Here is a 26,856-nt window from a genome sequence, read left to right on the forward strand (position 1 = left end):
ATTTCTCGTCTCTAGAAGTAAAGGTACTTACCATGGGATTCATAGACAGGCTTCAAGGGTCTGTCGTTTTCTAGAAATTCCCAAAAGGGAAAGAACAAAACACAAGAGAGGTCTTGGCAGTGTCTGTTGCCTGACTTTTGAACCTGCTCTTGTGGGAGATCTGTCTGGGAGGGATCCATTTTTGTTGTAAGAATCCAATACAGGTCAGGCCTTGAGGCTTCTTTGGGATTTGACTGTGATTTTGATATTTCTCTGACCCTCTTTTCACACTTTGGAAAAGGTCAGTTTTCATTCCAATCTCAAAGAAAGGCAATGCCAAAGAATGCTCAAACTACCACACAATTGCACTCATCTCACACGCTAGTAAAGTAATGCTTAAAATTCTCCAAGCCAGGCTTCAGCAATACGTGAACCGTGAACTTCCAGATGTTCAAGCTGGTTTTAGAAAAGGCAGAGGAACCAGAGATCAAACTGCCAACATCTGCTGGATCATCGAAAAAGCAAGAGAGTTCCAGGAAAACATCTATTTCTGCTTTATTGACTATGCCAAAGCCTTTGACTGTGTGGATCACAATAAACTGTGGAAAATTCTGAAAGAGGTGGGAATACAAGACCACCTGACCTGTCTCTTGAGAAACCTGTATGCAGGTCAGGAAGCAACAGTTAGAACTGGACATGGAACAATAGACTGGTTCCAAAAAGGAAAAGGAGTACGTCAAGGCTGTATATTGTCACCCTGCTTATTTAACTTATATGCAGAGTACACCATGAGAAACGCTGGCTGCAGGAAGCACAAGTTGGAATCAAGATTGCCGGGAGAAATATCAATAACCTCAGATATGCAGATGACACCACCCTTATAGCAGAAAGTGAAGAAGAACTAAAGAGCCTCTTGATGAAAGTGAAAGAGGAGAGTGAAAAAGTTGGCTTAAAGCTCAACATTCAGAAAACTAAGATCATGGCATCCGGTCCCATCACTTCATGGCAGATAGATGGGGAAACAGTGGAAATAGTGGCTGACTTATTTTTCTGGACTCCAAAATCACGGCAGATGGTGATTGCAGCAGTGAAATTAAAAGATGCTTACTCCTTGGAAGGAAAGTTATGATCAACCTAGACAGCATATTAAAAATCAGAGACATTACTTTGCCAACAAAGGTCCATCTAGTCAAGGCAATGGTTTTTCCAGTTGTCATGTATGGATGTGAGAGTTGGACTATAAAGAAAGCTGAGTGCCAAAGAATTGACGCTTTTGAATTGTGGTGTTGGAGAAGACTCTTGAGAGTCCCTGGACTGCAAGGAGATCCAACCAGTCCATCCTAAAGGAGATCAGTCCTGGGTGTTCATTGGAGGGACTGATGTTGAAGCTAAAACTCCAATACTTTGGCCACCTGATAGGAAGAGCTGACTCACTGGAGAAATCCCTGATGCTGGGAAGGATTGGGGGCAGGAGGAGAAGGGGATGACCGAGGATGAGATGGCTGGATGGCATCATTGACTCAATGGACATGGGTTTAGGTGGACTCTGGGAGTTGGTGATGGACAGAGAGGCCTGGCGTGCTGCTATTCACGGGGTTGCTAAGAGTCGGACATAACTGAGCGACTGAAGTGATCTGAACTTTTCACACTTTAAAAAAAAATCACTATTCTGTTATGCTTAGTTACTTACAATAAATTATTCTTTTGGAAATAACTTTCTGAGAGATTAGGAAATCCTATTAAATGCTTCATCTATGGCCTTTGTTATTTTAATATTTTAAACAAATAATTCACAAGTGCAACTCTGCTGTTTTAGAAGGAAAGTTATGTAAGGAAGAACAGACAGAGGGAGTATCAGGGGTTCAAGTTTCTGCCTAGAGTCGCTCTGTGCACATTTCTGTCGATGTCCACACAGTGAATTACTGTAACTTAGTTCTCTGAGTGCCTAGTTTCTAGAATGTGTTCTAGTACATATTTTATGAATTTGCTTCTGAAGCCAATATCTGATTTCTGGCTACTCCGAGGAAATCCCAAACCACCAGATATTTCAGCATGAGTCAAAGTCTTGCAATCTACAAATTTTGTTTGAAATCTCTAGGTCTTGTATATGCTTATGTTTCAGCTATTAAAGCAGGCAAATAACACTGAAGATGAAACTACATCTTCATTTCATATGTTCACAGACTATTTCAACCATTTCATCAGGGAATTTTGATGATGGGAATTCTAATCATTTTTATTGACTGTGTGCCATGTGCAGTGCACTATAAGTGGGGTAAAAAGGTGTACAATTAAGCTACCAAAAGATGGATGCCACACTCATTTTCTCTTATTGTATTTTTAGCCACGCTGCATGATAGGCATGTGGTTCTTAGTCCCCCGGCCAGGAACTGAACCCAGAGCCCCCGGTGTTAGAAGTGCAGAGTTTGTAACACTGGACCCCCAGGGAAGTCTGAGGCATTTTTAAAAACTTTAATTCTGAAGATTAGAATTTTCAAATAATTCTGTCAACTAAGAATAATCTTTGAAGTTTTACAAACAAGCAATTTAGGCTCAGAAAAGTTTAATAAATTATCTGAATTTACCCAGTTTACTAAATGTAAAACCATGATTCACATCCAGCTGCTAATTCCAAACACCCTACTCTTTTATAATTCACTGTCCTCTTAAAGTACTGGGTCACTTTTTTTAGTTTCAGTTAGGTTTTGTTTCTTTTAAGGGTTGAACCCTTCGGGTAAAAGCTCATTGTTCAATGAACAAAGTATAATCCAACTTTTTAGGCAGCTCCTCCCAGAATTGAGTATTAGAAATATTTAGCCACTGTTTTAACCATTTTTAAGACAGTGGGCCTTTGGGATGCAACAATGATATGAAAGATTATACCCTTTTGCTTTGTTATTTCCTGTTTTTTATTTACCCAAGATATAAAACACTTGTTCAGTGTATAACCTGAAAAAAATTAACCAAGTGAGTCAATGTAAAAAGCAGAAAACACACCTGGCTAAAATCCAAAATCATTATTGCAAAATTCAGACTTAAATTGAAGAAAGTAGAGAAAACCACTAGGCCATTCAGGTATGACCTAAATCAAATCCCTTACAATTATACAGTGACAGTGACAAATAAGATTCAAGGGATTAGATCTGATAGACAGAGAACTATGGAAGGAGGTTTGTAACACTGTACAGGAAACATTGAACAAAACCATCACAAGAAAAAGAAGTGCAAAAAGGCAAAATGGTTGCCTGACGAGGCCTTACAAATTGCTGAAAAAAGGAGAGAAATGAAAGGCAAAGGAGAAAAGGAAAGATACACCCATTTGAATGCAGAGTTCCAAAGATAGCAAGGAGAGAGAAGAAACTCTTCCTCAGTGATCAATGCAAAGAAATAGAGGGAAACAATAGAATGGGAAAGACCAGAGATCTCTTCAAGAAAATTAGAGATACCAAGGGAACATCTCATGCGAAGATGGGCTCAATAAAGGACAGAAACAGTATGGACCTAACAGAAAAGTGAAAGTGAAGTCACTCAGTCATGTCCGACTCTTTGCAACCCCATGGACTGTAGCCTACTAGGCTCCTCCATCCATGGAATTTTCCAGGTAAGAATACTAAAGCAGAAGATATTAACAACAGGCAGCAAGAATACACAGAAGAACTATACAAAAAAGATCTTCATGACCCAGATAACCATGATGGTGTGATCACTCACCTAGAGCCAGACATCCTCGAGTATGAAGTCAAGTGGGCCTTAGAAAGCATCACTACGAACAAAGCTAGTGGAGGTGATGGAATTCCAGCTGAGTTATTTCAAATCCTAAAAGATGATGCTGTTAAAGTATTGCACTTAATATGCCAACAAATCTGGAAAACTCAGCAGTGGCCACAGGACTGGAAAAGTCAGTTTTCATTCCAATCCCAAAGAAGGATAATGCCAAAGAATGTTCAAACTACTGTACAATTGCACTCATTTCATATGCTAAGCAAGGTCATGCTCAAAATCCTCCAAGCTAGGCTTCAACAGTACATGAACAAGAACTTCTGGATGTACAAGTTGGATTTAGAAAAGGCAGAGAAACCAGAGATCAAATTGCCAACATCCGTTGGATCATAGAAAAAGCAAGAGAGTTCCAGAAAAACATCTAATTCTGCTTCACTGATTATCCTAAAGTCTTTGACTGTGTGGATCACAACAAACTGTGGAAAATTCTGAAAGAGACTGGAATACTAGACCACCTTGCCTACCTCCTGAGAAACCTGTATGCAGGTCAAGAAGCAATAGTTAGAACCGAACACAGAACAACAGACTGGTTCCAAATTGGGAAAGGAGTCCGTCAAGGCTGTATATTGTCACCCTGCTTACTTAACTTACATGTATAGCAAGCACATCATGAGAAATGCTGGGCTGGATGAAGCACAAGCTGGAATCAAGACTTCGGGGAGAAATATCAATAACCTCAGATATGCAGATGACACCAGCCTAATCACAGAAAGTGAAGAGGAACTAAAGAGCCTCTTGATAATGGTGAAAGACGAGAGTGAAAAAGCTGGCTTAAAACTCAACATTCAAAAAACTAAGGCCATGGCATATGGTCCCATCACTTCATGGCATACAGATGGGGAAACAATGGAAACAGTGACAGACTTTATTTTCTTGGGCTCCAAAATCACTGCAGATGGTGACTGCAGCCATGAAATTAAAAGACGCTTGTTCCTTGGAAGAAAAGCTATGACAAATCTAGACAGCATATTTAAAAGCAGAGACGTTACTTTGCCAACAACGGTCCATACAGTCAAAGCTATGGTTTTTCCAGCAGTCCTGTATGGATGTGAGAGTTGGGCCATAAACAAGGCTGAGTGCTGAAGAACTGATGCTTTCAAATTGTGACATGGAGAAGACTCTTGAGAGTCCCTCGGACTGCAAGGATATCCAACCAGTCTATCATAAAGGAAATCAGCCCTGAATATTTACAGGAAGGACTGTTGCTGAAGCTGAAGCTCCAATACTTTGGCCAACTCATGAGAAGAGCCTACTCAATGGAAAAGACCCTGAGGCTGGGAAAGATAGCACACAGGAGAAGGGGACAACAGAGGATGAGATGGTTGGATGGCATCACCAACTCAATGGACATGAGTTTGAGCAAACTCTGGGAGTTAGTGCAGGACAGGGAAGCCTGGCATGCTGAAGTCCATGAGGTCGCAAAGAGTCAGACACGACTGAGTGACTGAACAACAACAATGCAAGATGTTAACAGTAGGGGAAACTGAGCAAGGGAGAAAGGGGTATATAAGAGCTTTCCACACTATCGGCTTGATCATCTGTGAACCTAAAACTGCTCTAACAAAACCATGTCTATTATTTTTTTAAAAAGGAAAATAAATTTGAAAACCAGTGAGGTTGGTTTTCAAACTGGTCAATGAAAGAGTTAATGTAACATTTAATGAGCTTAAGTACAGAAAGAATCTAATCAAAAGGGAACCGTCCTACACTGCTGGTGGGAATGTAAGTTGGTGCAGCCATTATGGAAAAAGCAGTATGGAGGTTCCTCAAGAAGCTAAAAATAGAGTTGCCGTATGATCCAGTAATCCCACACCTGGGCATATATCTGGATAAAAGTAATTCAAAGAGGTACATGCATCCCTATGTTCACAGCAGCACTATTTACAATAGCTAAAACCCAGAAAAAAACTAAATTTCCACAGATAGATTAATACATAAAGAAGATGTGCCATAGATCACACAATGGAATACTACTAGGCCACAAAAGGAGTGAAACTATGCCATTTGCAGCAACATGGATGGACCTAGAGATTATCATACTAAGTGAAGTCAGAAAGAGAAAGACAAATACTATATTGTATCACTTATATGTGTGATCTACAATATGACACAAATAAATTTACATATCAAATAGAAACAGACTTGCAGACATAGTGGCTGCAGGGGAGGAGCATTAGGAATGGATTGGGAGTTTGGGATTAGCAGATGCAAATTATTACATATAGACTGGATAAACCAAAAGGCCTTACTGTATAACCTAGGGAGCTATATTCAACAACCTGTAATAAACCATAATGGAAAGAACATGAAAAAGAATGTATGTGTGTGTGTGTGTGTGTGTGTGTGTATGTGTGTATAAAACTGAATCACTTTGCTGTACACCAGAAATTAACACACTGTAAATCAACTATACTTCAATAAAATAAAAACTTTATTAAATTACTTTACCAAAAAAGAAAGACTTTAATCAAATTACCATTTAATTGCTGATCAGAACTGTCTACCCCAAGACCACACCAGAAGCTACGACCCTCATGCAGTTGGGAGTAACATTTGAAAGAAAGTCTATACCAATGTAACAGAGGGCAGATAGAGGTAAGGAAGGTAATGCTACATAATTTTAAAACCAGTGACTTCCTCAGGTCTTGATTTATTTCCATGAAACTTATTCTATCTGAACTTATAAATTTCATCAAGGTTTTGTTCAAATGATAAAAGCAGATTATGATGCCCATAGAGAAATAAAGGTAGAAACAATTATTTATATCAATCCAACCTGTACTAGCCAGAGCTTTTGCAGAGGAGGCAGGTTTCCCTACATTTTGCTATTTATGCCTCATATCCTTTCATTCTACATTTCTGTGCAAGCTACCCTTCTGCATTTGTTTCCACACAGTGCTCAGAATCTTTCAATCTGATCTTTCCATGACCAACAGAAGGAGACCAGGGAGACTAGCCACTCCCAAACCTGAGTTTTCATGTCTAGAATTCTTATTTCTAATTTTATAGAGCTGGTATTCAAATATCAACAATGAGAAATTTAAAAATAAAATTATGCTTTGAATCCTTAGACAGGTTATAGTGAGGGAGATGGGTTAAATTCAGTCTGATCGTTCTGTGGAACACAGACTCCAAGAAAACAGGCTCTATCCAAGGCCAAGACTCAAGTTTGATGATATCAAATGCAGTGCTCTTTTCATAAAAGTATGCAATCGTGACATGATTGCATCGCAGACATCTTATCCTGTTAGGTAAGGAGTGAGGATGTCCTGTAACAGCTGACTCCATAACTACACCTCTGGAGTCTGCCATTCCAGTATGCAAAAGCCAGAACCTGGGCTCTCCTATTTTAGTAAGTATGTGTTTAAATTTTAACATATAATAATCATAGGAAATTTAACAGCAGCAGCAGCAGGAGGAGAGGCAGGAGAGGTTGGAAGATGAAGAGGGAAGGAAGGAGAGAGAGGGAGGGAGAAGAGGAGGAAAAAAAGAAAAATCATGTACAACTTCTGTACCCTGAGGTAAGAAATGTAAGTACTTTAACATCCTGGGTGATTTATAATGCTCTCCACACTCTTGTAACTTGCCTTTTTCTATTTAACATCTTTTTATGGGAGGCAGTATAGGCAGTGACAGAAGTTGGCAGGAACTGCATAGGTAGTGGACAGGAGCATAAACTCCAGAACTAGACTCCCTGATTCACATCATGGCCCAGCTTCTCATTAGCTGTGTGACTCTGCGCAGCCCATCCCACCTCTCTGTTACCCCAGCTTCCCATCCACAAAATGGAGATAATAATAGTAACTACTTCTTCATAGTCCATCATGAAGATTCAGTGGCTTAATATAGCTACCTACATCCACTTATAAAAGTGTCCGGCACAAAGTATACTCTATATTGAGGGGCAGTAAACTTTTTCAGTAAAGAACCAGATAGTAAAAACTTTAGGCTCCACAGGATCCTATAGTTTCTATCACCACTCCTCAATATAGCCCAAAAGCAGTCATAAATTAATGAGTTGGGTTCCAATTAAACTTTATGAAGACTGTGCTTGAATTTCATATAATTTTCACATCATGAAATATTTTTCTTTTGATGATCTCAACCATTAAAAAATGTAAAAACCATTTTAGATGGGTAGTTGGCTGGGTCTCTGGGCCAAAGTTTACTGACCCCTGTTCTGTATAATTTACAGACATTATTATGTTTCTAATATCTTTCTATGAATTATTTTTAATAGCTGCTTAGAACAATTATAAGTAATTGTCTGAATGACCTAAAATTTACTTAGTCCCCTATGATTAGAATTTAGGTTATTTCCAGTGTTCATTACTATAAGCCATTCTCCAATGATTATCCGTGCAAAATCTTTGTGCGCATTTACAATTAAATCTACATCTTAAACTGCATGTAGTGGTAGCTACCAAAATCGCTAGCAGTGAATCTAAAAAGAAACAGACTCTGAAGAAGCAGCCCTGAAAATAAATTTTGGATAGATACAGCAAATTTCAAACATGTTAGAGAAGGAGGTCTATAAGTAGAATATGTGGCCATATACACAGAACTTGATCGGTACTACATACTAAGCCTTTTATGCACATTAAATCAGTTAGTCTTCCAAACAGTCCTGAGACAGGTGCAATCGTCATCATCATCATCCCCAAGGTATAAAAGAAGAAACTGAGGCACAGAAAAGCTAAGTAACTTCCCCAAGGCCACACAGCTGGCTGGTGGTAGAGGCAGGATTCAAACCTGGTCTTTGCAGGACTCTGAGCCATGTTCTTGAAGATGTGGCACTGCTTCTCCACTGGAGACACCTGGCAAGGGTGCACACTCAAGTACTCACTTCATAATGTACCCGTGGTCTTTGGAGCATGTTTGGCACACATGAAAGACCCCACACTCTAACAATCGGCACAAATTCTGTCCGTCAATGGAACACTTGGTGCGGAAACTGTGAATGCCCAGCTAATATTCCCCTTCTGTCCTCCAACTCCTCTTACCTATTTTTCATTAATTTGTCCTGCATTTCTTACTCCAAACAGTTGTCCTCTATGAACAGTAAAGATTGATTGGAGCATACTTTCATAACCTTGCTTTTCAAATTAAGGTCCCGAATCTGCCAAGTCCACGTGGCAAATTCGTGTGGAGCTTCGCCTACAGTGGAGGCCTGGCGTTGCCACGGATATGTAAATTTCAGATCCGTACCTTCTTTCGATGGAAACAAAACAGTGGCTGGTGTCGAAGTCTCCCGCGTGGCCCCACAAGCAGCAGCAGGGCCGGCTCCCCGAGGGCGCCATCCCGCGTCCGCCACGGTGGGGACCAAACCGCCGGCTCCGCCGCCAGGCTCAGACTCCAGAGTTGCGCGCTCTCCCGGTCCTTCCGCCTTGTGCTCAGATGCGAACGACTATCCCAGAAAGGAGTTATGCGACTTTGTGGGGAAATGATTCTAGCTTTCATTTCTTCTCCTGGTTTTTCTCCCTCCTGGGACCGGACAGCTCGAGTTATCCCCATGAGGATGAACAACCTATGCCGCTGGCCCCAAGATGTTGCCCGCCCCTCACTCGTGCCCAAACAAGGGCAGAACACAGGAGAGAAGAAACCAGGAAAGAAAAAGCGGGTGTTTCAAATGGACCATACTTGTGCCGACGCAGCCGCGGAGTTGGACGAGCCGGGAGGGGAGTCCTGGCCGAAGCCGGGGACTCCGCCCGCCGGGGGGCGCCGGGACGCCGGGCGCGTGCGCGCTGCGGCCCCAACCCCAGCCGCAGCTGCCGCGATGCCTATTTTAGTCAAAGCCGCTGCGGGCGCCCGGACCCGGCACTGGCGGAGCAGCATCACAACCCGAGATCGGCTGAGGTTTTCGCGTCGCGCGCCCGTCGGGTGGCCAAGTCTGTGTCCCCCTCAGCCGCCGCTACTGCCCCAAACTTTGGCCAGCGCCGCCTGGGCTCCGCGCCAGGGACGAGCCAGGTAAGGAGCGGGAGGAACAGCTGCCTCAGGCTCCCCCAGGGCCCCCGGTTATTTGCAGGCTCGTGCTCTCTGGGCTAAATTGGGAAGTGAAAGTTGGATCCCTGCTCCGCTGGGAGCAACTTTGTCCTCCCGGGCGGTGGCTGCGGGATCTCCGTTCCCGGACCACTGGGAACCCCGCCCTCTCCTCGCTGGCCGCGCCCTCGTGGGGTTCCCTGTCCTTGGAAGCCGCCCTTCACCCGGAGTCTGGACAGCACGGTCACAGACCCTCAGATGTCAACTGCTGCCACTCGAGTCTGGCAACACCAGGGTCCTCGGGTGCCCGTTCCCGCGCTCTGCTGCCAGTAAGCCCTGGGTGAGCTCGACCTCTCCACTTCCCGCAACGTTCCCAGGGCTCCGCACCCGCGAACCTAGTACTGCTCTTCCTCACCCCCTGTAGGGCCTCCGGGTCCCGCAGCGCGCAGCCGAGCGCACCGTGTCGCCCGCCCTGGACTGCCGCTGGGAATGCGAGGTGAATCAGGGCGCTCACTGCACACCCCTTGGGCCCGAGAGCTTCGGACCAAGAACAGTTGATATGGCCTTTCCTCTTTAAGGAGCGAGGTGAGCCGGGCGCCTGGGGAGTGCAGATGGATAGGCGACCGGTGATCCACCCGAGCCCTCTCTCCCTCGTTTAGGAGGCTTTGGGAAACCGACTGTCGGCCAGACAAGTCCCAGAAACTGCTGGCTTTTGAAGCAGGAGTAAGTGCGAAAAGACTTAGTAACCTGATGCCCTTTGCCATTCCGAAAATAAACAAAGGTTCAGTTAGGATTATGGAATGAATTGAGCCAGTCTAGGAGCACAAATTTTGCTCATTGTTGTTACTTTTTACATTTCTGCAGTTTGGTAAAGGATTAAGGTTAGTTTCACCATTTAGCTACTGAGCCCCGTACACACCTATTTGAAAACCATCAGATCAACAAGACTTTACTAGAACTAGGAATTTAAGAAATTAGATTCCAAGGAACTAATAAAAGAAAGAAAATTTCTCTTGATTTAGTCAAAATTAATGTGAATGCTTATCATTTTACCAGTCTAACCTCTCTCCATTAGACCTGTGCATTCTCTGCATAAGGATAATTCAGTGTAAGCCACATGAATCCATTAGGTAGTGGTCAAAAGAAATTGAAACCGGCAAGATCCTATCAGTATTTGTTGACAGTAGATCACTGGCATTTCAAAATAGACATACAGTTAAGTATATATAGATAAATAGTAGACCTACAGATAAATAGTAGACATATAAACATACAAATAAAATGAATCATATGTTAATAACTATACAGTATATAGTATATAGACTATGCATTTTAATAAGATTTACTACATCAAAATATAAGATTAACTCACCTTTTAAAAATTCATGTTACTGTGTCCTTGGTTCTTGGGCTAGTAGATCATAGTTTTCCTGTCATTTTTCTTGACCATTAATTGGTATTTTTAGTCCCACTTGGAGAACTTTTAAAAGCCTGAAATTGAATTACAGTGGATTAGTTGGCAATGCAGGTGTAATCAGGTGGATGTGAGGGAGAATATGTATTAATTAACTGACTGTATAAATCCATTAGAGCCACAGGCTATTAAAACTTGAAAAAGTTTCAAAGACCATCTAGTCCAGTTGTCTCAATTCCCAGGAAGAAGCCCACCCAAAGAGCAGAAGTAACTTTCCCTGATTTATGTCGGCTTTCCTGGAGCTTATAGTATAGAACCTCTCAACCTCAGGAAGGCTTGGCACTCTCCTGCCTTTACTACTAGGCTTGCGGAGACTGAAAGGTGATTTCTAAAAGTGTTTGTCATTTTTGTGTACCTTGCATATGGCTTTCACCTCTGCCTCTGGCATTCTCTACAGAGACTAGGCTTGGATATACCTAGATGAATATAACATAGTCTGCCTTGTAGGGAACATAGGGTATTTTGAGGAACAAATGGGACAATGGGAATGAAAACACATTCTAAAATACAGTAAAAATGGCAGTTAATTGTAGCTTGTATGATACTAATGCATAGGCTGATGTTGACATCATGAGTGATAGAGGACATTTAATATCATTCTCCCTCTTGAAAAAATTGTGAGATTAATTCTGATTTGGTTCTTGAAAACAAACTTTGTATGAATTGAGTTAGTAAAATAATGATTCCACCATCCTAATAGGCTTATATTTTTATTGATTCAAATGTTTGGAAAGTAGAGGATTAAGAGGTACAAGCTACTGTATATAAAATAAGCTACAAGTATATATTGTCCAATAACAGAACTATAGCCAATATTTTATGATAACTATAAATGGAGTATAACCTTTAAAAATTGTGAATCACTGTATCATACACTTGTAACTTATATAATATTGTACATCAATACTTCAATTAAAAGGTAGTTGAATTTTTATGATTTCTTTCCTTTTTTGCAGCAAATCAATATCTAAGTCAACTATTTCTCATATGTATGAACTGTTTTAGAATTATGAGGCGAGATCTTTGACTTGTTTATTTTATTTACATTTGTAAATTTGTTTGTAAATTTAGGCATGTTTGTTTTTCTATCATCTTAAGAGATGTGAAATTCTTTCACATTAATGTATTAATAACATCTTTGAAAAATTACCAGCCTGATACCAATGACCTGCCTCTTAAGAAATCTGTATGCAGGTCAGGAAGCAACAGTTAAAACTGGACATGGATCAACAGGCTGTTTCCAAATAGGAAAAGGAGCACGTCAAGGCTGTATATTGTCACCTTGCTTATTTAACTTATATGCACAGTACGTCATGAGAAACGCTGGGCTGGAGGAAGCACAAGCTGGAATCAAGACTGCTGAGAGAAATATCAATAACCTCAGATATGCAGATTACACCACTCTTATGGCAGAAAGTGAAGAAGAACTAAAGAACCTCTTGATGGAAGTGAAAGAGGAGAGTGAAAAAGTTGGCTTAAAGCTCAACATTCAGAAAACTAAGATCATGGCATCCGGTCTCGTCACTTCATGGCAGATAGATGGGGAAACAGTAGAAACAGTGGCTGACTTTATTTTTCTGGGCTCCAAAATAATGGCAGATGCTGACTGCAGCAATGAAATTAAAAGATGCTTACTCCTTGGAAGGAAAGTTATGTCCAACCTAGACAGCATATTAAAAAACAGAGACATTACTTTGCCAACAAAGATCCATCTAGTCAAGGCTATGGTTTTTCCAGTGGTCATGTATGATGTGAGAGTTGGACTATAAAGAAAGCTGAGTGCCGAAGAATTGATGCTTTTGAACTGTGGTGTTGGAGAAGACTCTTGAGAGTCCCTTGTACTGCAAGGAGATGCAACCAGTCCATCCTAAAGGAGATCAGTCCTGGGTGTTCATTGGAGGGACTGATGTTGAAGCTGAAACTCCAATACTTTGGCCACCTGATGCGAAGAGCTGACTCAATGGAAAAGACCCTGATGCTGGGAAGGATAGAGGGCAGGAAGAGAAGGGGATGACCGAGGATGAGATGGCTGGATGGCATCATTGACTGGATGGGCATGGGTTTGAGTGGACTCTGGGAGTTGTTGATGGACAGAGAGGCCTGGCTTGCTGCCGTTAATGGGGTCGCTAAGAGTCGGACACGACTGAGCGACTGAACTGAACTGATACCAATGATTCTACCACCTAAAACCTTTACTTCAGTATGATGAAAAAGAAAGAAATGGAAACATATGGCTTATTGTGTGAACTTATTGGAAGGAAATTCATATTTTTAAATGAAATTTTTAACATATTTTGGGTCTCCATTTGGAATTCTTTCCGTGAAACAGAACAATTCCCTTATTCTGTAAATCTACACAGTTTTTGTCCAGGACCAATTTGTATAATTAATAATAGAATTTTTTAAGTACAAGAGAAGACTGATCATATAGTCATGAAGTAGTGCCATTTTATGTTAAGGTTTATGTAAACATGTATAAAATGTATTTTCTTTGAAATGTATTTGCTACAGATTCTAATATTAAATAGTCAAATGCATACTCATGACCCCTCCTACATATGAAGAACCTGGAAATTTGCTACTTTTCAATTTGTTAGATGCTTCTAACTAGAATTTTTATGGGAAAGAAAGTAAATGTTTAAATTAGACTGTTAAAGGAGTAAATGTTAACTCTCTCTGTATATATAAATGACTATAGTAATATAGTTATTATGTGTGTATATGTTAATGTCTTCCTCATGGACCACAGCCTTATGGCGAAGGTGCTTATGTAACTCAGTGAAGCTATTAGCCATGCTGTGCAGGGCCACTAAAGTTGACCGGTTCTATGAAAACCTACAATGCTTAGAACTAACACCAAAAAAAGATGTCCTTTTCATCATAGGGGACTAGAATACAAAAATAGGAAGTCAAGATATTTGGAATAACAGGCAAGTTTGGCCTTGGAGTACAAAATGAAGGAGGGCAAAGGTTAACAGAGTTTTGTCAAGAGAACCTGCTGGTCAGAGCGAATACCCTTTTCCAACAACCCAAGAGAGAACTCTGCACATAGACATTACAATATGGTCAATACCAAAATCAGACTGATTATGTTCTTTGCAGTCAAAGATGGAGATGCTGTATATAGTCAGCAAAAACAAGACCTGGACCTGACTGTGGCTCAGATCATTTTCTCTCTGTTGCAAAATTCAGGCTTAAGTTGAAGAAAGTAGGCAAAACCACTAGGCCATTCAGGTATGACCTAAATCAAATCCCTTATGATTATACAGTGGAAGTGACAAATAGATTCATGGGATTAGGTCTGGTAGACAGAGTGCCTGAAGAGCTATGGATGGCAGTTCCTAACACTGTATAGGAGGCAGGGACCAAAACCATCCCAAAGAAAGAGAAATGCAAGATGGCAAAGTGGTTGTCTGAGGAGACTTTTCAAATAGCTGAGGAAAGAAGAGAAGCAAAAGGCAAAGGAGAAAGGGAAAGATATACCCAACTGAATGCAGAGTTCCAGAGAATAGCAAAGCAAGATAAAAAAAAAAGCCTTAAATGAACAATGCAGAGAAATAGAGGAAAACAGAATAAGAAAGACTAGAGATCTCTTCAAGAAAATTGGAGATGTTAAGGGAACTTTTCATGCAAGTTCAGTTCAGTCATTCAGTCATGTCCAACTCTTTGCTACCCCATGGACTGCAGCTCGCCAGGCTTCCCTGTCCATACCAACACCTGCAGCTTGCTCAAACTTGTGTCCATTGAGTCGGTAATGCCATCCAACCATCTCATCCTCTGTCGTCCCCTTCTCCTCCTGCCTTCAATCTTTCCCGGTATCAGGGTCTTTGCCAGTGAGTCATTTCTTCGCATCAGGTGGCCAAAATATTGGAGTTTCAGCTTCTGCGTCAGTCCTTCCAATGAATATTCGGGACTGATTTCCTTTAGGACCGACTGGTTTGATCTCCTTGTAGTCCAAGGGACTCTCAAGAGTCTTCTCCAACACCACAGTTCAAAAGCATCAGTTCTTCGGCATTCAGTTTTCTTTATGGTCCAACTCTCACATCCATACATGACTACTGGAAAAACCACAGCTTTGACTAGATGGACCTTTGCTGGCAAAGTAATGTCTCTGCTTTTTAATATACTGTTTAGGTTGGTCATAGCTTTTCTTTCAAGGAGCAAGAGTCTTTTGATTTCATGGCTGCAGTCCAATCTGCAGTGATTTTGGAGCCCAAGAAAGTCTATCACTCTTTCCATTGTTTCTCCATCTATTTGCCATGGAGTGATGGAACCAGATGCCATGATCTTAGTCTTTTGAATGCTGAGTTTTAAGACAGCTTTTTCACTCTCCTCTTTACTTTCATCAACAGGCTTTTTAGTGCCTCTTTACTTTCTGCCATAAGGGTGGTGTCATCTGTGTATCTGAGGTTATTGATATTTCTCCCAGCAATCTTGACTCTAGCTTTCATGCAATGGTGGGCACAATAAAGGACTGAAATGGTAAGGACCTAACAGAAGCAGAAGAGATTAAAAAGAGGTGGCAAGAATACACAGAAGAACAATACAGAAAAGGTCTTAATGACTTGGATAACCACAATGGTGTGGTCACTCACCTAAAGCCAGACATCCTGGAATGTGATGTCAACTGGTTCTATATGAAGCATTATTACAAACAAAGCTAAGGGAGGTGACGGAATTTCAGCTGAGCTATTTATGATCCTAAAAGATAGTGCTGTTAAAGTGCTCTACTCAATATTTCAGCAATTTTTGGAAACTCAGCAGTGGCCATAGGACAGATAAAGGTCAGTTTTCCTTTCAATCCCAAAGAAGGGCAATGCCAAAGAATGTTTGGGCTTCCCTGGTGGCTCAGACGGTAAAGAATCCACCTGCAGTATGGGAAACCTGTGTTCAATCCCTAGGTTGGGAATATCCCTTGGAGGAGGACATGGTAACCTATTTTGGTATTCTTGTCTGGAGAATCCCCATGCACAGAGGAGCCTGGTAGGCTACAGTTCATGGGGTTGCAAAGAGTCAGACACAGCTGAGTGACTAAGCACAGCACAGCAAAGAATGTTCAAACTATTGTACAGTTGCATTCATTTCACAAGTTCACAAGGTTATACTCAAAATTCTTCAAGCTAGGCTTCAGCAGTATGTGAACCAAGAACTTCTAGATATTCAAGCTGGGTTTCAAAGTGGCAGAGGAACCAGAGAGCAAATTGCCAACATTCACTGGATCATGGAGAAAGCAAGGGAGTTCCAAAAAAACATCTACTTCTGTTTCATTGACTACGCTAAAGCCTTTGACTGCATGGATGACAACAAACTGGAAAATTCTTCAAGAGATGGGAATACCAGACCACCTTACCTGTCTCCTGAGAAACCAGTATGCAGCTGAAGAAGCAACAGTTAGAACCAGACATGTTTCAAATTTAGGAAAGGAGTACATCAAGGCTGTATATTATCACCCTGCTTATTTAACTTATATGCAAAGTACATCATGTGAAATGCCAGGCTGGATGAATCACAAGCTGGAATCAAGATTGCCAGGAGAAATATCAACAACCTCAGATATGCATATGGTATGACTCTAATGGCAGAAAATATAGAGGAACTAAAGAGCCTCATGAAGAGGGTGAAAGAAGAGAGTGAAAAAGCAGGCTTAAAACTCAACATTCAAAAAATGAACATCATGGCATCTAGTTCCATAACTTCATGGCAAATAGAGGGGGGAAAAGTGGAAGCAGTGACAGGTTTTATTTTCCTGGGCTCCAAAGTCATTGCAGATGGTGACTGCAGCCATGAAATTAAAAGACACTTGCTCCTTGGAAGGAAAGCTATCACACACCTAGACAGTGTTAAAAAAACAGAGACATCACATTGCGGACAAAGGTCCATGTAGTCAAAGCTATGGTTTTTCCAGTACTCATGTATGGATGTGAGAATTGATCCATGAAGAAGGCTGAGCACCAAAAAATTGATGATTTTGAATTGTGGTGCTGGAGAAGACTCTGGAGAGTCTCTTGGTCTGCAAGGAGATCAAACCGGTCAATCTTAAAGGAAATCAACCCTGAATATTCATTGGAAGTACTGATACTGATGCTGAAGCTCCAGTACTTTGGCTACCTGATGGGAAGTGCCAACTCACTGGAAAAGCCCCTGATGCTGGGAAAGATTGAAGACAAAAAGAGAAGGGGGCGGTAGAGGATGAGCTGGTTAGACAGCATCACTAACTCAATGGACATGAATTTGAGCAAACCCCAGAAGATAGTGGAGGACAGAGGAGACTGGAGTGCTACAGTGCAAGGGGTCACAAAGAGTCAGACATGACTTAGCAGCTGAACAACAATATGATAATATAGCACATACGTATGTATGCTATAGTGATTAAAACGGCATTAGTGGTAAAGAATCCACCTGCCAATGCAGGAGATGCAAAAAATGGAGGTTCTTTCCCTAGGTCGGTAACATTCCCGGGAGTAGGAAATGTCATGCTGCTCCCGTTTTCTTGCCTGGAAAATTCCACGGGCATAGGAGCCTGACAGGCTTCAGTCCATGGGGTTACAAAGAGTTGGACACGACTTAGCGACAAAACAACAACAAAACATCCTAAGCCTTCAAATAGTAAATAATAAGGTGTTAATTTTTCAAAGTATTCAAAAAGCCCATTTTCTAGTTATTTTTCCTGTGTTTGTATTCAGTGTCTCTAGTGGCAGCATAATAGAAAACTACACTAAATAACTTTTTAATTGCTGTGGTTTATGAATATTGGTGATTGTTTATAGGCTAGTTAAGTCCCTCCTTCCTCTCTACCCCACCAAGTATGTTTAGATACAAACATATTAATAGATAAATGTATATATATATGTATATATATAGGTATATATATCAGGGAATAGTTATGCGCCATCTTAAGCATTTTATATATTTCATCATAAAGTCAGTGAAGTACTATCATCATTAACAGATAAGAAAATGGATACATTTAATATGTGACAGAGTGGGAATTTGAACCTAAGTCTGTCTAATTCATAAGCACCAGACAAGTCTATTTACCAACTTCTAGTTCACAGAAGTAATTTTGGTATAATACCCATAGGGGTGGATGATAAGATACAGCTGTCATTTTTTGACTGTCCTTTTTTCATTTTTACAGGAATTTTCAAGATGAATTATACCACGTCCAGCCCACTGGCAGAAGCAACTGCAATAGGTTTTACACCTGAGTTAGAAAGAATCCTACCTGTGCCTTCCAATGAGACCACTTGTGAAAACTGGAGAGAGATACATCATCTAGTTTTTCATGTAGCAAACATTTTTTTCACAATTGGATTGGTTATTCCAACTACACTTCACCTTCATATGATACTTCTTAGGGGGATGTTAGCTGTAGGTAAGATACTTAACTGATATTATATAGAATTTTTCTATAACTTGCATCCAATGGGCTTTGTGTTGGGGAGGGTCTATAGCATACCAAAAATATGAGCCTTCATTAGCAAATTAACAGTACATCGAGTAAGTTAGAACATAAGCCTTCACCCTTTTGTACTTTAGATAAAACTAACAACATGTTCATATGTTGTTTAGATTTTCCAGACATCAGAAATCAATTCATGTGTAAGAGTACAAACTTTGGAGCCAGACTGTGTTATTACAATCCTGGTTCCAGCACTGGGGCAATAAGCTTTCTATACCTCAGCCTCCCCAGGTGTCAAATAAGGGTGAAAATAATACCACCTCCTGGGGGTTGAGAATTAGGTGTTTATGAGTATGTGTGTATGTGATATTTGACTTATAATAGTGCCTGGCATACAGTAAATACTCTGTAGTTTTAACTATCATTACTTGAACAGGCATTTACTTGCTGGGAGCAGTAAAGCAACACTGGGAACAAAAATAGTTGTCCAGACACAATAGTTCAAATAAAATTTTACGGGGATACTCTTAACCCTGATGAAGCAAGTTAAATTAATCCGTATGAAAATACTAAAACAAACGAATTTACCATTTTGCCAGTGATTCTGGACAAATTACTCTCTATGTGATTATGTCCCTGGTGATTCATTTATTCAGATGCATTTTTGAGCACCTGTAAAATGTCAGATAGAAAGTGAACAATGAAGTCTCTATCCTCGAGAAAGACACTCTTTTGGGGCCAGAAACAAGTGGGCATTCACATAGGACACCCCGGATGCTGTGATGCAGGTAGGCATTCCAGTGCCAGGGAGAAACGGACAGGGTGATGGGCTCAGTGGGAAAGCAGACCATGGTGCACTGCAGACACGATGAACAGGATTCCTCTGAGTGTGAGTGTGTGTGTTATCCAGGTAAAAGGAGAGGAGGGGGAGATCTAGCACATTGAAAGAGGATGAAAAGTAGCTCACTGTGCCCGAGATATACGATAACGACAAGGAAGGGTCAGAGAAAGTGCTGGAAGGATGGCTGGAAGGTAGGGCTTCCGTGGCTATTACCTCTGGGTCTGCTGCTGCTAAGTCACCTCAGTCGTGTCCGACTTTGTGCAACCCCATAGACGGCAGCCCACCAGGCTCCCCCGTCCCTGGGATTCTCCAGGCAAGAACACTGGAGTGGGTTGCCATTTCCCTCTCCAATGCATGAAAGTGAAAAGTGAAAGTGAAGTCATTCAGTCATGTCCAACTCTTAGCGACCCCATGGACTGCAACCCTCCAGGCTCCTCTGTCCATGGGATTTTCCAGGCAAGAGGACTGGAGTGGGGTGCCATTGCCTTCTAGGTCAGGTAGGGATTAGAGCAGGAGGAACAGAGTATTGAGGCAAGGAATAAAACCATACCCTATAAAAAAGCAAAAGCTAATTATGACTTTTAAGACAGAGCTTTGGAGGTAGAACTGACCAAGGGAGATCACCTAGTCCAACACTGTAGAAACGAAGCAACTGAGGACTTGGAGAAATCAAATGAATCATCCAAGGTTAAGGCCAGAGAAAACTAGCCAAACCAGGACTATAATTCAGGTTCTCCAGCTTCCCACTCAGTCCTTCCATCATGTTACCCTGTCTCCTTTAAGTAATAAGATTTTACATGTCTTCAGTATTTGCTATGTAATATTATCTAAAGAACATTAAAATTTTTACACTTTGGGTTATTATTCAGGTGCGCCACATCGTTTTGATGAAATTTTAAAATTGCAAGTGAATAACTTTTTAAAAATGGAAGATTTAGTTTTTCTGTATGTGCTGTTGATATATTTGTATTGATAACTGATATGGATAATTTTAAATTTAAAATATATACTGATTCTCCCATCACAAAACCAATCAAAAGAAACTTCAAATTTGCACAAATCTTTTGGGAAACAGTCCTTTAATGTCATCAGAATCTATAAAGCTTATTCCCTTAGCTCACTGTTGGGTCATCCACCCTAAGCAAGTAGTCACAAGAACAGATATATTTTTATATATAAAGCTGCTTTTATAAAAAATTACAGGGACTTCCCTGGTAGTGCAGTAACTAAGACTCTGCGCTCCCAATGCAAGGGGCTCGGGTTTGATCCCTGGTCAGGGAAATAGATCCTGCATGCCACAACTAAGACCTATGCAGCCAAAATAAATAATTTTTTTTTCAATTAGAGCCAAAATATTTCACCTGTCCGCCAGCAGGGAGATAGTTAAATAAATTATGGTTTATCAGTTACAATCAATAAAAACTATGTATATGAAGTGCTTTAATGAAATGAGAAAATCACTGCAATAAGTAAAGTAAGTTTTGAATTGTGGATTCATTAGGTTTGCCATCAGTTAAAAATACAGAAAAACTGTGAGTCAGTATTAACTATCAACAGTGGCTATCTTTTAAGTAGTAGAATTATGAGGTTCTGTTCTCCTTTTAAAAATGTTTTTTATACTTTACAAGTTTTCTGCAACAATATGTGGTTTGGTTTGGTTTGGTAATCAAACAAAAACCAAAATGTAACAAAGTGATATTTGACAGGTATTTCCAAGATGTGTTTGGTTTATTTTATATACAGAGAATGACAAATGTATTAAGCTACACGCTGAAGCTACAAGACAAGCTTATTAAGCTACAAGACATCTAACATGTCCACTTCATTATTCACAGGATGTGCCCTTTATGTCGTCTGGGCCACTCTCTACCGATGTGCCTTGGATATCATGATCTGGAACTCGGTGTTCCTGGGGATCAACATTTTGCATCTTTCATATCTTTTGTACAAGAAAAGACCGGTAATTACTAACGATTAATTAATAAGTAAGAGATTTTAAAGCTAATCAACTACTTTGTTCACATTTGAGAATGAACATCTAATATCCTTAAGCCCTTTAGTATCATTTTTGTGAAGATGAGACTTTTTGTGTACATATGCCTGAAAATGAAATATTTGAATATCATGAAATTTGTTCCACAAACGAGTTTTTAAAACATTTTTAATCATTAGGACAATTTAGACATTAGAGAACATGACAGTATTCTCTCTTTTTAGTCATCTAAGTTCATTATTTCTTCTGCCTATTGATATTCAAATGTCATTTGGTAATATCTTTGCCTAGTTATAAAATTAAGTGCTCATAGACAACTTTCAGGAACACACTAATGATTTACAAATAGCTCATGTTATGTTTTATGCTAGTTTTTAAATGTAATAGCTTTTTTTTTCTATGTCCAAAATACTCATTTAAGGAAATCACCGTTTTTCAGTGAGTTGTAATGAAAACAATAATATTTAACTTTTTCTTTCCCACTCCAATTTATCTTGCTGTGTTTTCTTGGTCATACCAAGAACAAATTGATGCTAACAGAAAAGGAAAATAGCATGGCCTCTAGTAATCACTCCATAGCTGTTTGTTGACTGTTGACTGTCCAAAGCACGTACAAATATTCAGGAGAGCAAAAGATAACATGCTTGCTCTAATCTTATGTTCAAGGCCAGACATGCACATAGAAAACTATTAGAAACAACAATTCACAGGAAATTACAATTTCCCTGATGCAGATTGATATGTGTAACAGACATTCCACTCGATTGTGACCTCCTCAAACATTGTAACCCACTCTGTTTTGCTTACTGTACCAGTCAGTTTTCACTACATTATGCTGTCTAACAGTCTGGAAGTCTCAGTGCCATATAACAGCAACAAGTTTTTTCTTCACTCACCTAATATATGGACTGTGGCAGCAGTGTACAGCGGTAGTTCTGTTCCGCGTGTCTTCTTCATTTCAGGGTCTCTGCTGAAGCAGCAGGTTCTATTTAGACATGCATTGTCATGGCAGAGAGAAAAATATAAGAGAACAAAAGAAACACTTATTGTTTCTTAAAACTTCTGCTCAGAAGGAGCATATATCAATTCTGCTTGCCAGAGCAACTGACATGACCAAGCCTGATGATGTGGGAGCAGGATGGGGTGAGAGGATATACGATCCTCTTTCAGGGGTGGAAGCAGCCAGTAGCTGCAAACAATAGGATCATCTACCACACTTATTGTTGTGTTCCCTGTTCCTGCCAAGCATGGCTGGCACGTAACTGGTGCTCAAGAAAACCGTTGGTAAGTGAATGCTTTCAAAGAAAGGAATTTAGAGGGCTTCATGGAAGAACTGGGACTTGAGCTAAGGCTGGCAGGATGAGCAGATTATGAATTTAAGTCAGTTTTTCAGTTCATAAGTTCATCATGCCACACTGGCTAGTGTGCATGTTGAAAGTGAGACAGATCTGTGAATTAATGAAACACTCATTACGAAAGCTCTAGAGTGGAGAAGGTAGATGATAGTAATAATAAGGACTTTAGCTTCTCTATATCAGAACTTACTAGAATCCCACGTTCAGTAGCTGTTGTTGATGTGATAATGCCACCAAGGAAGTAAATCACTCAGTATGTGCTTTTTGTTTCTTCTCGGGCTATAAGCCTATCTTTTTGAAAAATATAAATGCTAATTCTGCATTAAAATGAAACAGCAGTAAAGTGAGACTGTCAGAAAGGCTACAGTGACATCTGAGCAGCCCTGATCTCCTGGGTCTGCAGCTTCATGGCATAGCTGCCACAGATTTCATTGAGATGGATGATCACTTGAACATCAGAGTTCATTTGCATGCAGTACAGATTTCCCAGACTAATGCTGGGCACACGGATAGGCTTGACTTGGGCCTTGGATAGTCTGACAACAGAGGCGACTAAGCCATTTGAATTTTACATTCTTCACTTTGCTTTGGAATAAATACATGAGAAGTAGCAATTACAGGTAAGGATATTTGATTTCCTGTGTTAACTCACTAGATAATAATTGCACATAAGTAAAACATTTAATGCATCAATCTTCATAAATTTGTTTCCAAGTTGATTCCTAATTTATGTACTTATTTCCTTGTAATATTTCAAAGTTAGTGTAACTGCCTTCTGTGAAACAGCAATGTTCTAAAATGAAAAGCTTTTATTAATATGTTATTTATAGAAAATGCTAAGATGGGCAAGGTGAATACTGTGACCACAATCAGAACCTTCACGGTTGCTTGATAGTGCATAGAAAGAGATGTAATCAACAGTGCAGATCTTCACCATATGCTCTCAGAGTTCAGCTTAACTGCAAAAGTGCCCTTTTAGCATCTAAACTTACATCACCACTTACTCTCGGTGTCAGATTCCACTGACCAAAACATAGAAGGGTGATGGCATGTATTGCAGATCCGTTTATTCTCAAAACTCTATTGAGACCACAGTAGCTGATGTTTCGAGGTTGCTGCATTAGATGTGGCATTCGGTCACTGCTTCCTTTCAGGTAAAGATCGAAAAGGAACTCAAAAGCATCTACCGGCGATTGTTTGAACCCCTCCGTGTGTCTCCAGATTTGTTCAGAAGATTAACTGGACAGTTTTGCATGATCCAAACGTTGAAAAAGGGTGAAAGCTATGCTGTAGAGGATCTAACCTCAGTTGACGACCGTCTAAGTATTCTCCTGAAAGGAAAGTAAGTGCTCTATGGAAATCAAAATGCCTTGTCTGCCTGGAATCTTCTGGCCTCTGGGTAGGAAATGGATGAAAGGGAATGTTGCCAACTAATGGAGTAAGTGGTCATGGAGGTGAATTTTCATCTGAACAACTGCATTATAGAATGTTACAGAGTAACGTGGTAAAGTTGTGCAGGATTTATCTCAGTGAATCATGTTGCTGTCAGGATTCTTACTTGTGAATAGTTTTCACCTTTTTGGTAAGTTTAATGAGGCAGAACTGGAATAGGTTTAAATTGGGTATTAAAATTTAAGAAGCTTATGCGTGTTTCAGAGGTGACTTATTTGTTTGAATATCACAAAAATTCAACTTCTAGGAATATCAGCCTCCTGGGGAGACAGCAGTGTCTGTTCTCTCTCAGAAGTGTACCAGTTTGAAAAATGAATTATATGGTCACTCCAGCTAGACACTGATCAAATTAGACATGTCTGCTTCAATATGGACACTTTTTTCCCCTTGTTGTTAGTGAAACTTATTTTGAAACTAATACTTGTGCTTCGGGAAGTGCTTTTTAATTATGTCAGTCTCCTGTGGGATATTTAAGTTTTTACAAAATAAAAAACCCATAAGATTATGGAGATTTTAAGGCTTGTCATGTTATGTGTGAATTATTATGCATTTATTAACACTAATTTCTGTTATCAGAATGAAGGTTTCCTACCGAGGACATTTTCTGCATAACATTTACCCCTGTGCCTTTATAGATTCTCCTGAATTTAGATCAACTGAGATGCACAAAGGTGAAAAATTCCAGGTATGTTTTGGCATGATTTTTAAGAAGATTGAAATTAGTTAATGTATTACTCAAAATCCAAAGAATATGGATGGGAAAGTGGCCGTGATTTATTGAAAAAAGAGATTACCATATGGTATATATAGTATGATCCCATTTTTGCAAAAAATTTTTAAAATTATTTTTGGCAGTCCTGGGTCTTCATTGCTGCATGCGGGCTTTTGTCTAGTTGCAGAGAATGGGAGTTACTCTTCATTGCAGTGTGTAGGCTTCTCGTTGAGGTGGCTTCTCTTGTGGCAAGGGCTTAGTTGCTTTGTAGCATGTGGGATCTTCCTGAACCAGGGATCAAACCTGTGTCCCCTGCACTGGCGGGCAGATTCCTAACTACTGGACCACCAGGGAAGTTCTTTGTAAAACTGAAAGTGGTGTGTATTGGTACACAAGAAGAGGTCTAGAAAGATATACCCTGTTTTAGCCATTATGTTAACACTTATTTCTGAGTTGTAAGTTTGATATCTTTGTTTTCTTCCTTGTTTAGTTGAATTTTTATAATTTTTCCATAGAGAACATCTAATGCTTTTGTTATGAAAAAAAAGGAAAAGGTCAGTTATGGATAATCAGTGTACTTAAAACATGTAATTGGTAACTTTACTGGGGAAAAGCAGAAAACTGATTTTGCCCTAGAGAACCTACTTTGTTAATCCTCATGAAAAAAAATTAACCACTGTACTCTTTTAAATGTAATGAATATGTTTAAGAGCAAAGAATGAAGTTCTTTACAGTTAGAATAATTTGAAGTACTCAGCCTGATTCTTTTAGTAACTTTAGGAAAAAAACGCTCCATTATGTGATACTTTGTTCTGATTCTTCCTATAAATGTCCAGCTGTCCAATTTTATTCCCCTCAGTATTGTCAGGAAAGTAACCAAGAAAATGGATGAGAGTTTCCTTTAGTCTGAGCCTCTAGATAAACAGCAGTAAGGAAGTATCCTGAGAATAGGGTTTCTTACGAGCAGGAGGGTAAATGTAAATATTTAGGTGGAAAATGGAATAGAAGGGAATGCTACCACCTGATGAAGGAAAAATCAGTGTTTCTTGATGACAAAGTCTTATCAGTGAGTCTCATTTTGAGATGCCACACTCTTGGGGATGCCACATGGAGATTCAAGGGACAGACACTAGTTAAGTGGATTTACAATGGTTTCAGGCCTGTCCTGCTGCTACCCTTGCTCAGTAACACACAACGTGTTAAAGTTATGTGCATTTACTAGAGGGTCTCATATAAATTTACTACCCGGCTGCAATGCTGTCCCTAGGCTTGCTGAGCTAAAGATACAGAAGGAAAAACAGATCCTACATCCTGCCTCCTCTAACTTACACACTTCCTTGGGTTTTTCTGGGGTCAGCTCTGCACTGAGATTTATTCTTACAGTATCTTTAATCACCACCATCTATAAACTGGTCCAGGACCACTTCTTTCCTCTATCCCTCTTTTCCTCTGACCTGCTTCCAATTTCTTCCAAAGCCCAACATTTATCTGCTGCATCTATTTCTCTGTTTATAGTAGCAAGTGATTTTACACAATAACTGTTTCATAGGATCCTGAAGAGACTGGCATTTGGGGAAGGGAAGGGGACTGAACCTCCTGTGTTTCCAGTGTAGCCCTGGGACATAACATGTACTGTCTTTAACACCAGACTTCAAATTATATGTGTAATTAAATTATATGTGTAATTAAATTAACAAACAAAGAAATTTCTACCACTCATCACAGTTCTCCTGCTTCTTCAGGACAGGGGATTGGGATTTGGCAATTGAGAAATAGTCCTCATGATTGATTTGCTTCTCATGTTTTTAAAAACATGACCAAACTCAAGGTTCCCTAACCTGGTGAAAGATATTGATTCAGCCTCCCCAAGCACTAGTTAGCTTTTCTCT

The 26,856-nt window shown here is 40.1% G+C and overlaps 1 protein-coding gene across 7 annotated transcripts in view; it reads left to right on the plus strand.

The window, feature by feature from the left end:
- Positions 1-6,168: 6,168 nt before the first annotated feature.
- The window catches only part of POPDC1 (popeye domain cAMP effector 1), a 48,529-nt gene continuing 27,841 nt past the window's right edge, over positions 6,169-26,856 (plus strand). The window contains exons 1-6 of one of the 7 annotated variants that reach the window (XM_081529328.1): positions 9,808-10,323; positions 10,398-10,461; positions 18,351-18,587; positions 21,291-21,415; positions 23,958-24,145; positions 24,832-24,940. In XM_081529328.1, the coding sequence (XP_081385454.1) occupies positions 18,362-18,587; positions 21,291-21,415; positions 23,958-24,145; positions 24,832-24,940 (648 nt within the window). In that variant the 5' untranslated portion in view covers positions 9,808-10,323; positions 10,398-10,461; positions 18,351-18,361. Of the gene's footprint in view, positions 9,727-9,788; positions 10,324-10,397; positions 10,462-15,907; positions 15,997-18,350; positions 18,588-21,290; positions 21,416-23,957; positions 24,146-24,831; positions 24,941-26,856 lie in introns of those variants that run through there. The other 6 variants (XM_081529330.1, XM_081529324.1, XM_081529325.1 and 3 more) reach the window with 6 other exon arrangements.

Source organism: Giraffa tippelskirchi, chromosome 9, assembly GCF_054371585.1.
Source record: "Giraffa tippelskirchi isolate mGirTip1 chromosome 9, T2T-mGirTip1v1.2.pri, whole genome shotgun sequence".
NCBI lineage: Eukaryota > Metazoa > Chordata > Mammalia > Artiodactyla > Giraffidae > Giraffa > Giraffa tippelskirchi.